The sequence below is a fragment of the Boleophthalmus pectinirostris genome, unplaced genomic scaffold (assembly GCF_026225935.1).
Source record: "Boleophthalmus pectinirostris isolate CB_2022bp ecotype Guang Dong unplaced genomic scaffold, ASM2622593v1 HiC_scaffold_17, whole genome shotgun sequence".
In the NCBI taxonomy this organism is placed as follows: Eukaryota; Metazoa; Chordata; class Actinopteri; order Gobiiformes; family Gobiidae; genus Boleophthalmus; species Boleophthalmus pectinirostris.
The window spans coordinates 8304195-8318065 of NW_026571115.1; the positions used below are offsets into that span (position 1 = coordinate 8304195).

The 13871-nt window shown below is 36.1% G+C and overlaps 1 protein-coding gene across 2 annotated transcripts in view; it reads left to right on the top strand.

Annotated features, from left to right (window-relative positions):
- The first annotated feature begins 1700 nt into the window (after window positions 1-1700).
- LOC110167802 (cytohesin-4-like) overlaps window positions 1701-13871 on the top strand; it is a 47325-nt gene continuing 35154 nt past the window's right edge. For both annotated transcript variants that reach the window (XR_008632069.1, XM_020933186.2), the window contains exons 1-3: window positions 1701-1826; window positions 4928-4986; window positions 7834-7862. Coding sequence is in view for 1 of the 2 variants with exons in the window: in XM_020933186.2 (XP_020788845.1) it covers window positions 1787-1826; window positions 4928-4986; window positions 7834-7862 (128 nt within the window). In the remaining variant the exon portion in view is untranslated. The remainder of the gene's footprint in view (window positions 1827-4927; window positions 4987-7833; window positions 7863-13871) is intronic.

The following is a 13871-nucleotide window of genomic DNA, read 5'->3' on the forward strand; positions in this document are numbered from 1 at the left end:
AAATGACTGATTTGTCCCAGTTTTATACAAGAAATGTCCCAGTTGTCCCTATTTCTGACCAATTTGATCCGCCACCAACAGTAAAGAGAGGAATTTATTGTCATTTGTTTGATTAAAAATTATGAAACCATGCTTGAAAATAACCATAAAACAAAACAAAAATACAACAACAGTCCCTCAGGTTATGACTGATCCGCAAGTGAGTCGAGAATGGAAAATGTTACACACTCTTTTCACAATTCTATTTACACCAACCAACCCAACCCAGGTGTGTCCCAGTTTTTAATTCTGAAAATCTAGTCACCTTAGTCAAGATGTGCTGGTGTTTACATTTTTGCGCCCCCCTCAGGCTGCATCAGGCATACGCACGCCAAGATGTTGTCTCGCTGAGGGAGTAAATCAGTTTAGGATCACCACTGGATGTAGGTCAACTCTCTGGAGGAAAGTTAATGAGCTATGAAAGTAATCATGCATTAGTGTACCTCCTCCTCTGGGTCAAAGTCCAAAATGTTGGAGCTATCCATGCTTGGGCACAGTTCTAAAGTCCTAGTGTGAGTGCACCCTTAGACAACACATATCAGGTCTGTGGAGGGGCGCACCCACATTATGTATTTTGGAAGGTATTTTTAGCAACATAAACACCTGTAAGTAAAAACAAAACAAAACACAAGAAAGATAAGTTTATGCCATACTGTGGAACTTTCCATGGAGACAAGCACATCTAGAAAAGTTTAATAGTTCAAAGTTTAAACTTCATTTCAACATAATTTTTCTCATAAATGTTGCACTCTGCTTGCTCTTAAAATGACCACATGCACTGTTTTAGTTCTCAGTCTCACGTCTAAAAATAACCCCTGACTCCGAGTGTTTGGAGGAGGAAGTGTGAGTGGGACCACTAGAGGGGGCTGTCAAACAGAAGTGAAACTCAAGTGTTATACTATAAAACTTCTCACATGCACTGGACTTTGCAGTACCACCACCAGACAGGAATAGGTCAGATCTGCGGAGAGGCGACCCCTCTCAAATCGATAAGAATGTACATATAGTTAGAAGTTATACTGTATATTGCACGAAAACAAACAGATTTCAAATTGTAGTTTTTTATTGTTATGGTGATGGTTTTAAAGCTTCACTATGCAACTTTTCTGATTACTTTTCTGATTTATACCTATTTTTACAGCTAATTTATATAAGAACTGATAGAAAGTGAATAGTTCTACAAAATCATAATGAAGACGGGGACAAAGGGGTCAGTTGTCCAGGGCCCCAGCGTTTTGGGGCCCCAAAATTGGACCCTCTTTCTATTCATTTATATTTGAAGGGGCCCATGTGAGACTTTTTGCCCCGGGCCCCCAAATTTCTGTCAACGGGCCTGCTGAAAAAATAGATATACTTTTTACTAACTTATATATTTTGCCACTCCCCCGATTGTTTTCAAGCCTTATATTGTTAGGAATTATACAATCATCATATGTAATTATTTTAACTTTTTTTTTCAGTAGTACTTTTTGGTCATTTTTTGGCCAAGATTTTCATCATTATTTTCTGTTTGCTAAGGCTTTTGTAATACTTAAAATAAATCAAACTTGTGCAATTACATTTGACATTTGAACATGCACTTCCTGTTTTTGTTTTTTTTTGTTTTTTTTATGAGCTGATCTAAATATACTATACTACATCTTTTTCATGTGAACCATTATCTCAGTCAAAATGAGCCGAGTATTTGTGGCACAGCTCAGTCTGCAGCCGCTCACTTCCTGTTCACTTCAGTCTCACCAGCAACATCATGGCCGTGCGGCGAAAAGACAGCTTCCTCTGGGGAAAAGGTAAAAACTAAATTCATCTTTATTCAGTTTTAACTTGCAATGAAAAATGTGTTTTAGAAATATTTGAAAAGAAAATGTAGGTAGGTTTAAATATGTTAAAGCATTGTGTAACTTTTCTGGGGGAGGGTCTGTCAAATGCTTTTCTGCATGGAGATGTTCTTGCTTTGTCTGGAAAGTTTCACAGTGTGGTATTAAATCTTTTTATCGTCAGACAAAGCTAGAGGTCAGATCTGTGGAGAGGCGACCTCGCTCACATTCAGAATACCTGTTTTTCTATTTTTTTTTTTTGAGCTATAAAAGCCACCTGTAATTGAACAAATGTAAAGTGGAGCTGTTTAATGTCATACTGTGGAACATTCCAGGCAGAGCAATGACATCTCCATAGAAACAAGCAGGTGATGGACCCTCAAGTTTCTAATATGTAAAGATAAGCTTGCGTAGACAACTTGCAGCACACAAAATATGAATATTAATGAATAAAAATTAAGTTAAAGGTGTACTAGGTAACTTTTCTGGAGGGTGCCTTACATGCTGGTCTCCATGGAGATACTGCTGCTTTGTGTGGAATGTTTCACAGTATGACATTAAACATATTTATCTTATATTTATTCATTTTATTCCACACAAATTCCTTGTAAAATGCATTCTTGTTGTAATTGAGGTCGCCTCACTTGTTACTTGGCCTGGTGGAGCCAACTGATTGTCTCCATGGAGATAAGTGTAATGCAATACAGTGGAACATTCCAGGAAAAGCAAATGCATCTCTGTGTTCGTTTATACACTTCTGGTCAAAAGTTTTAGAAGCCTGCACTTTTACTTACTTACTTACTTTTACTGTTGACCAAAACGTATTTTTGATTCATGAAAGTGTCCACCTTTGGCAGATATAACAGCTGAACACACTCGTGGCTCGTTCTTTTTACAACAGAAATCAAATATTCTGCAGAAAGTTCTTCCCAAGTCTGTAGCTGAAGTTCCCATAAATGTGTGGCACTTGTAGGTTTCTTCACTCTTCTGTCCAGTTCATCCCAAACCAGCTCAATGGGATTTAAGTCTGGAGACTGTGCTGGACACTCCAAACCTCTGCCTTTTCAGTATTTACATTTGTACCATTTCAAGCTCTTCATTGGACTTGCAGGACTTGAATTGCAATAAATAAGTAGAAAAATGAAGGTGTTTTAAGCGTTTGACCAGTAGTGTACATTCTTTGTGACTTGCAGTCCGATTTAAAAGACCCATATTACACTGTTTCTGATCTACAGTTTGTTCTAATGTTGTATCTTCCTCACAAACAGACCTGGAGTTGTGGTTTGTTTCATTCACACATGTTTAACACACACACCCTACACACTTATTTATAGGCTGTGTTCTGGAAAACACTTTGTACCACCTTGTGACATCATGTGGTAATACAGGAAGTGTTTTTTCCACTGTGATAATTTCATCTGTGGATTTGCTAATCTCTACTGAACTAAGCATTATATGACATCACAAGGGGGAACAGAACATTTTGAGCTTTTGAGAAGTAGACAAACTAATAATAAAGGGCTACTTTGTATGAATGAAAAAAAAAAACTCCAAGTGTGTTTTAGAGGCAGAAACTGCATTTTAACATGACTTAAAGCTCACACGAGTCAGTTTTGTGTAATATAGGCCCTTTAATTCCAGTGTAAACTCATTTCAGACCTCAATGACTGTGTCCATAATTGTTGTCCTTAATTCAAAGTTTAAACACTGTATTTGGACACGATATTCATTTGTGACCTTCATTTAGATGAATAAAATCAAATGAACTCAAACGCATATAATACTACAGTTGTTTTATACTGACAGCTATAGTAAATTAGTCAACGCATTGCTAAGTGGATGCATTTAATTAATATTACAGTTTTGTTTTCATTGCTTTCAAATAGTTTCACCTTGATCTGATTGCATCAAAAGATAATAATTAGGTATTTATTTATATCTGAGTGAATATCTGATACATTTAAAGGTTCTATATTACACAAAATAGACTCTTGTGAGATTTAAGTCATGTTAAAATTCTGTTACCTCAGCAAAAACAGACCTGGAGTTGAGTTTTGTTTCATTCACACATGTTTGAGCAAACCTGTTATTAGTCTGTTTACATCTCCAAAGCTCAAAATGCTCCGTTCCACCTTGTGATGTCATGAAGTGGTAGTTTTCGAGTTAACAGCTCCCTTTTTTTTAAAATTTCAGTAGAGATTGGTAATTTCGGAACTGAAATTCGAGTGACAGTGTACGCAGTTTAAAAACACTATGGAGCACTTCCTTTATCCTTTATTATTAGTCTGTTTACATCTCCAAACCTCCAAATGCTCTGTTCCACCTTGTGATGTCATCTAGTGGTAGTTTTCGAGTTAACAGCTACCTTTTTTTTTTTTTGTAGTTCAGTAGAAGTTGGCAATTCCAGAACTGAAATTATCTAAATGATTCGAGTGAAAATATATGGAGTTTAGAGACACTATGGAGCACTTCCTGTATCACCACATGACATCACAAGGTGGAACAGAGTGTTTTCTGTTTGAGAGAAGAACTAACTAATAAAAATGTGTGAATGAAACAAAACACAACTCCAGGTCTGTGTGCAAAATTTACTTTTCTACCCTTTATAATGTTGTTCCCTCATTAAAAACACGCCTGAAGAGGTTTTAGATGCATGTTTGAGTAATTTAGCGATCTCTCCTAGGCCCGATTCAAACCCTCTTTAGCTGTGAGATTCTGTCCAAGCCTCCAGCACGACAGTTCTCCATAAATGTACAAAAACATGATACGTAACAATACAGTACAGTTTCATTAGCAGAACCTACTATAATGTGATAGTGCTCTGAAGGGGGAGTGACTTCTGACCCAGAGCGTCAAAAACAAAAGTGAAACCTACAAAACGTGCTAATACTTAGTTTGCATCTGATATAGTATTTTCACAACAATAAAAGGTAACACGGTGATCTAAATATGTGGAAGTGTTTGCAGGTAATCCCCTTTGCTGTTGGGGTAAACTTGTGTACCTCTTTCCCGTTGAGAAGCCCATAGCTGTTTCTTTGTGACAGTTTTAATATTGTTGCTTTCCTCCTCCACAGTTGAGAGAAGACAGCACCTGAGCAGCCATCACAGCTCAGAGTCCCTGGATAATACACAGGTACCGTCGCTGAAGTCCCTGTACACTCACGAACTTTAATATAACGCAACCCACGCTGCTACTAATAAAACCTGGGCCCCGCTTTCAAATTATGTTAGCAAATATTGTTCGTTACTCACAGCGATATATCTCACCTGGCTTTAAAGGGCTCACATTACACTTTTTTCTCATTTATTACCTGATCTGTATGTTGTTATAATATTTTTTCTTCATTGAAAATATAACTGGAGTTGTGTTTTGTTTCATTCGCATGTTTAACACAGAAACCCTGCAGATTTAGGCTGAGTTCTTCTCTCAAACTGAAATCTGCACCACCTTGTGATGTCATGTGGTAATACAGGAAGTGCTCCAATGTGTCTTTAAACTCCATACGCTTTCTCTTGAATCATTTAGATAATTTCTGACCTGGAATTGCCAATCTCTACTGAACAAAAGGTGAAAAGAGTTGTTAACTGTAAACTACCAGTTCAGTACATCACAAGGTGAAACAAAGTATTTGAGATGTTAGATGTAGACAGACTAATAATAAAGGATTACTCAAGCGTGTGAATGAAATAAAACACTACTCCAGGTATGTTTTTGATGGGGTAATAACATAATCTGGCTTAAAGTTTACAAGAAACAAAAAGTTGTTAAGAAAACAACACAAGTTATGAATATTTGTTCATTCTAAAACATTTTTACCGTAGAATCTTACAGTTGTTGGTGGATAACTGAGCTGTGCAAAGTACCTGTTTTAATATAATGCATTATAAATATAACAGGAAAAAACTCAAAACTAAAATTGTGTTAAAATATGGTAATGGCAAACAAAAAACAAACAAACAAACAAAAAAAAATAATTAAAACTATTATTTCACTAAGCATAGTTTCAGTTATGACTCAAGCTTATTAAAGGTCCTATATTACAAGTTTTGTGAGCTTTAAGCCATGTTAGAATGTTACCTCCCTAAAAAACATACCTGGAATTGTGTTTTGTTTCATTCACACATGTTTGAGTAATTCTTTATTGTTAGTCTGTCTACATCTCCAAAACCCAAAATGATCTGTTCCACCTTGTGATGTCATGAAGCAGCAGTTTTCAACATTTACCGGTAACACTTTATATTAACTACACCTTATTTAGCCTTAATAAAGCATGAACAAACACTTAATTAATAATGACGCTTCACGCTTAGTAACTACTTAATTACTACCTGAATTAGCACTTAACTTGCACTTAATTCGCCTGTGCTGTAAATAGTTACTCATAAGTACTTCTTAATTAATTACTCATGAACTAACCATTTGTGTGTGCATTTGTAAATGTATATTTAAGTAAATTTGAGCATTTATCAATGATTAGTAAGCCATGAGAGAATGATTTACTAGTAACGCATTATTGTTTCTCTGGAATTTGACTAAAAATGTACTTAAATATGCATTTGTAAACATGCAAATGGTTAGTTCATGAGTAATTAAGAAGTACTGAGTAACTATTTACAGCACAAGAGAATTAAGTGCAAGTTAAGTGCTAATTCAGGTAGTAATTAAGTAGTTACTAAGCGTGAAGCGTCATTATTAATTAAGTGTTCATGCTTTATTAAGGCTAAATAAGGTGTAGTTATTATAAAGTGTTACCATTTTTTTATCTTTAATTCAGTAGAGATTGGCAAGTCCTGTGCTGCTTCTAGTGAAGGTGTATGGAATTTAAAAACACACTAGTGCACTTCCTGTATTACCCAAGAGTGGAAAGTAACAAATTACATTTACTTGCGCTGCTGTAATTGAGTAGTTTTTATGAGGATGAGTTTTTTAAATAGGTCATTTTACTTTTACTCGAGTACATTTGATCCAAGTATTTTACTTCATTACATTGAACCCCAACCCTGCTACAGAGTAAGATCAGATTGACAGAGGAAAAAAATGAAATTCATAAAACAAAACAAAAAAAACCCAAAAAACAATCTGCCGGAAATGAAAGGAAATTGCGTGGGTTTGTACGTGTGGCATTTTCACTATAGAAAGTAAAGTCATTGTACAGAACTGTCAGTCTGTCTTGGATCAAATTGGTGGTGTCGAGCAGAGACAGAGGACAGCTATTTGTGTTCAAACAAAAAGTAGGGAACAACATAATAATGCAATGCAAAGTGTGTGTCCCTCCGGACAGAGCTGTCAGCGCTCAAAACCTCGACATCAAATCAGTTTAATCAGCTTAATTAGTTTATGCGGTTTATGCATTTAAAGTTCTGAGTTCTGTAAAAGTTCTATAAAAAGAAGAAAGAGCTCACTTGTCTTTAAAAATATACAAAGTTTGCACTGTATCACCTTAAAGTTGATTAAAACAACTTGTACTGGATTAGATTTATGACTTTTTTACATCAAAAACTTGAAAGTAACTAAATAACTTTTACCCAAATTACATTTTAAAAGAAGCACTTTTTACTTTTACTCGACAAGATTTTTAGATGGTTACTTTTACTTGAGCAGGAATTAGGCAAAGTAAAGATAGTTTTACTTATTTACATTTTTTCAGTACTATTTCCACCTCTGGTAAGACATCATGACATCACAAGGAGGAACAGAGTGATTTCAATTTGAGAGAAGAAATCAGCCTAAATATGCAGGTTTGTGCGTTAAACATGTGTGAATGAAACTAAGCACAACTCCAAGTCTGTTTGTGATTATATTTTATGATTTTTTTAATTCAAATTTCCATATTAAACCTGCCCTTCTCTTTCTCTCACCGCCAACAAACCAAGTCTTTCATCTTTAATCATGCCTCAAAGTTTTTTTTTTAAGTCTTCTGCTGCAAAGTGAAACCTTGGAATGATTGTCGTTTCTGTTTTTTTTGTTTTGCTCACGCAGAAGCTTAAGGTCACCATCGACGTAGAAGAGTGAGTATTCTGCTTTGTTTAAATAAGCTTTACACAGCATTTAATGGAAAAGTTTGAAGTGTCAATTGTTAATTCAGTTGTATAAAAATGTGTAAGTAGCAAAAACAGAACTTTCAATGTTTTATCTTTGTAGAAAGTTATGAAAGTGTAGTTGTTTCTGTAAGTTTCAAGGCGCTCTTAAAGGTGTATTGGTGACATTATTGCTTTGTCTGGAATGTTTCAGAGTACGGTACTAAACCTTTCTATCTTCACGGAGACCAAACCAGACCAAGTTACAGGTCAGATCTGTGGAGAGGCAATGTGGAACATTCCAGGCAGAGCAATGACATCTCCATAGAAACAGTCCAATCCAGTTTATTTCTATAGCACATTTCACAAACAGATTCCAAAGTGCTGCACAAATACATAATAATAACAGTAGTCGTCCTATAGTCCTAGTAGTAGTAGTAGTAGTAGCAGTAGTCCTAGTAGTAGTTGTAGTAGTAGCAGTAGTAGTCCTAGTAGTAGTAGTAGTAGTAGTAAGTAGTAATAGTAGTAGTAGTAGTAGTAGTAGTAGTAGCAGCACTAGTAGTAGTTGTAGTTCTAGCAGCAGTAGTAGTGGTAGTAGTAGTAGTGGTAGTAGTACTAGTAAGTAGTAGTAGTAAGTTGTAAGTAGTAGTAGTAGTAGTAGTAGTAGTAGTAGTAGTAGTAGTAGTAGTAGTAGTAGTAGTAGTAGTAGTAGTAGTAGTAGTAGTAGTAGTAGTAGTAGTAGTAGTAGTAGTAGTAGTAGTAGTAGTAGTAGTAGTAGTAGTAGTAGTAGTAGTAGTAGTAGTAGTAGTAGTCTAGTAGTAGTAGTAGTAGTAGTAGTAGTAGTAGTAGTAGTAGTAGTAGTAGTAGTAGTAGTAGTAGTAGTAGTAGTAGTAGTAGTAGTAGTAGTAGTAGTAGTAGTAGTAGTAGTAGTAGTAGTAGTAGTAGTAGTAGTAGTAGTAGTAGTAGTAGTAGTAGTAGTAGTAGTAGTAGTAGTAGTAGTAGTAGTAGTAGTAGTAGTAGTAGTAGTAGTAGTAGTAGTAGTAGTAGTAGTAGTAGTAGTAGTAGTAGTAGTAGTAGTAGTAGTAGTAGTAGTAGTAGTAGTAGTAGTAGTAGTAGTAGTAGTAGTAGTAGTAGTAGTAGTAGTAACAACAATAATAAAATGATAAAATAAACACTCAGATTTAATCATACTAGTCTTAAAATAATAAAACCATTAAAATAAAATAAGAGCAAAATCATAGAATAGTAGTAAACAAATAAAGTCAATAAAATACATTAAAAAGAAATAAAAGACACAGAGGAGCACACAACTCACGTGGTGTTAAAAGCCGGAGAATAAAAGTGGGTTTTTAGTCTCATCTTTGGCACCAAGAGCTGGAGTTGGCCCTCAGACCTCAGAGCGCGTACGTGGGTGTAAATTTGGATTAATTTGGTTTAATGTCATACTGTGGAACATTCCAGGGAGAGCAATAACATCTCCATGGAGACAAGCAGGTAGCGCGATCTCCACCAGCTGCTTTCACACATTCAACCTTTGTTACTTATAAACCTGGATTATTCTCATTCTCTGGGTTCATTTTTTAATTAAGTCTTTGTTTTTGTCGTCTCAGGCTAATTTAGATAATTACTGTAATGCTTTCCAGATGGCTGTGACATTAGCACAGGCACACAGAGGCTAGATGAGGACGACACTGAACGATACAGTTTTCAATGTCAGCCATGGGAATCTAACTACCCACTTTTGTGCTAGATGTCTTTTATTGAGACACTTTTGGTATTACGTCATTTTGGTCCGGGGGCCATATCCAACCTACTTTAATCCCAAAGGGGCCGAATCAGAAAAGTCATGTCATATAAACCCCAAAAATAACAATAAATTCAAATATTTGCGCAGAGAAACACAAATCTATTACAGAAATCTTTTTTAATTGATGAACTTTTTCTTCAATTTTTGTTGTAAAATCCTGCACTCGGCTCCACTTTTCTCATTTTGGACATTTTGCTGATGAGGGTGTCACGGTCAACAGTCAAAACGTTCGTCCTTTAAGAGCGTTTGGAAAGATGCAAGTCTTCATTTGTGCTGCTCTGGTGGGAGGGGCCACGTACAGAGACGCTGGAGACGCTGCTGTGATAAACACCACAGAAAATTAACAATATTTTAATAGAAAATATAATTAAAATATTTTAGTAGAAAATCACCCAAGGGCCACATTAAAGGTCTTGCAGGGCCGGATCTGGCCCCCGGGCCTTATGTTTGACACCTGTGTTATAGAGGAAAGAGCCTGTTTCTTCTGTTTTGAAGGCGTGCTATGTACCTTTTATGAAGAAGAGTACTGTATTTTTAGGACTATAAGGTGCACTTATAATCCTTCAATTTTCTCAGTATAATCCAGTGCACCTTATGTATTAATTTTGGTTGTGCTTACTGACCTTGAACCTATTTTATGTGGTACACGGTGCTCAAAAATCTGTCAAAATATTTTAGTACGACTTTGGTAAACTACGAAGCCGCACCGCTTGATGGATTGTCGGAGCATTACGGCTACTGTAGTCAGGAACCTCTTTTCAGCCCCTACAAAGTGTGGACCAAACCAAATTTCTGGTCGGAATCGCCAACTACCTGGCCAAATATTCACTTCGGCGATATCCACAATGACTTGGTGGAAACTCCTGGGCCATTCACAGCAGAAAAGATGAAAACCTCCAAGAGTCTCGATGTGTTGTTGAACTTGTTGGAGTCCACGGTTTACTAGGTTTACGTTTGTTCTGCGAATGTTTGAAAGCCATTTAATTCGCCGTTAGCGGTTCTTTTCACTCAGAATACAAAAAAGAAATTTTTCTTCTTCCGTGCTTCTATTTGTGCATCCGATATTGCAGCAGGAATTTACCATTATCGGGGATAAATACGCGAGGTTACGCACTGTGTTCGACCGCTATCGTGTTTCTTGCCTCCCAACCAAAATATTTCCCAGCATGCAACGCGGGCTTTTAATAACAATGACGTCAGCTGAAACTCGCTTATATTTGAATCGTCCTCGTAGGAAATAAAAATCCAAACTTAAATTATCCACCCACATTCACCAAGACAGAGAGGCAACACCGGGTGAAATATGACATGATCTGCCAATGGATGGTGGATACCTGGCCTAAGGGTTCAGTCTCAACTGTTGTTCGTTTGTTTCACTTAATGTGCCTTAAAATCCACTGCGCCTTATGTATGAAAATAGACAAGAGAATTCAACATTATTGATGCTGATATTGATATAATCTGGCATGCCTTATAGTCCAAAAAATACGGTAAACCACCTGCTTGTTTCCATAGAGATGCCATTGCTTTGCCTGAAATGTTGCCACAGTATGACATTTAACTAATTGACCAAGCAATTGACACCACCAGGCTGAGTTATGGGTCAGATTTGTGGAGAGACAAGCCCACTCAGCTAATGCATTTTAGTGTTTTTTGTGTACGTGTGAGTAATAAAGCTCTTAGTAATAGTATAAATGCAAGATAAGTTGAATGTCTTACTGTGGAATATTCCAGGAAAAGCACTAATAGATCAAAGATTCAGATTCAAGGTTTTATTGTTACCGTCATCGAAAAACAACGGAATTACATTTAGAACATCAAACGCTATCACCTTGGAGACAAGATACACTGGAAAAAAATAAAAATAGGAAAGTTAAAATGACTTAAATTAAGAACATTTAACTTTATTTGAGTAGATTCAACTTGACAAGTAAAATGATCTACCAATGGAATAAGTGTGGTTTAAACCAGTCTTGTCACGAGTTCTACTTTTGTATATCAACCACATCAAAGATAAAAAAAATAAAATAAAAAAATGCCATTGAAAAAATGCTTGAGTTGCTGGTGCAAAAAAACAAAACAGAAAATAGAGCCCAAAAGACGTGCCTCTTTTGTTTTGTTTTTTTTTCTCTCTTGCCGCTCAGGATCTTCCATAGTTTTTATTAATTCAAGCAATATTTGATTTTGTTTCTTATTTTAAGTGGGCAGAGTTGTTGCTTTTCTTAGTTTGCAGAGTGTTGCAAGATGTACGTTCCTATTTTAGGTACAAAAAGTCTTATTCACATGGAGAAAATTTTACTTGTCAAGTGAAATTTACTCATCATAATGAAACTTTCGTAATTCAAGTCATCGTAACTTGACTGGACGTCACCCAAAATGAGATGAAAAAACTGTTGCTTAACTTCTTCTGGTTTGGTTCACCCTGAATTCGGTGGAATGTACTAATATGTGTCAATTCCAAATAAGGACTTCCTTTTCCTGAGAGTGACTGATAAACAATAATGACCTTTTCAGACACGACACTATCAGTGGACCAGTGCGTGTAAGGGATTTTCAACATGATTTTATACAAACGTACGATTTTATATAATTTTAAGAAACAAAAAAAACGTCGAACATATTTTATCTTATTGAGTTCAGATTTCTTTGTTATGGGCACAGCAATTAAATGAGACAAACCAGATGCATTGTCTCTAGTGTTACTGAAACTTTGCTTACATCACACTGGGGGTTATGAATGGATGTCTATGTGGGAATGTTGAGCAGTTATGACGGTGACCAATACTCACACACATTAACATGCAAAAAAAACAAACAAACAAACAAAAAACATGTCAAGATAAGCAGACAAACATCATTTTCAGGAAGAGGATCAGTAGGAGTGTTTATGATCCAGTTTTGGTGTTAACTGGAAAAACTGTTGGCTAATACTTGCTTGTGATTGTTGTTTTTTTTTTGTTTTTTTTGAGAGGGACTTGTTTAATAGCACAAATCAGCTTGCTTGTTGTAGTTTCTCAAGTTAGTTCTTTCTGGTCAGATTGTGTTTAAAGAAAGTTCAGATTAAAGTCTAATAACTTGAGTAAGAGAGCTTCAGACTGAGCAGAGCCTCCAGTTGACATCAGGAAAAGTAGATGGCGTCAGCTGCAAAGTATTAATAGTAAAATTCTGACTATAACACCTGTCCATAGGAGGCTTTTAGATCAGTTCAAACAAAAAAAAAAAAAAAAAAAAAAAAAATTTGTAACTATAACTCTGATTTCAACCACAGTTTCAGATGTCTGTTAAAGGTCCTGGATTTCACAACATTGTGTTTTGTTTCATTCACACATGTTTGAGTAATCCTGCATTATTAGTCTGTCTACATCTCCAAAGCTCAAAATGCTCCATTCCACCTTGTGATGTCATGAAGCTTACTTATGTATTTATTTTCAGCAAGTAAGAGATTTACATTTTTATACAATGGAACATACAACTAACCTGATTCATCAGCCTGTTTCACTTCATAGAACTGCCTGACCTCGCAGCGTTAGAATTCGTTTGCTCGACAGTTGGAGGGTACTTTTTATCATTTAACCAGTCGTTGCTATTTGGTAATCACATATAATCATGTGTAATGTGCCCCTAACAGGGCTAACTGGTATATTAAGCTTTTCCAAAATCTCGTAGGAAGAAGGACAATAACGTCTTTCCCCTTGATAAAATTCACCAAACATTCTCTTTGTTCCAGCTTTAAATCCTCGATCTTGGGAATCGTTGCAACACAGAATGTATGGCTCTTCGCTGATTGGCTGGTGCCTGAACTTGCACTTCCAGGGTTTTTGTGAACCGTCTATTGAATTTTGATTCCTGACCTAGTTGCTGGAGAGAAATTAAACTGAGCGGAGGCACTAGGTGGCGCCAGACTGGCTAACATACAACCTCAGTGAAATTACAATAGAAACAACCACAGAAAAAAATACATAAATAAAATTCCCAAAAAGACGTGGGACTCTTCAAATCTAACACAATGAGCTTTCTTTTGCATTTTTCAGGCGTTTTGCATTAAACTATATGAACAAGTGCAGATAATGAGTCACTGTTATAGTTTGGTAGTGTAACATAATCATACCAACAATGGTAATGTTAAGGACACACACAATGCTAACAGACAACAGATACAAATAATGTAAAGGACAGCACATACCAGCAATGGT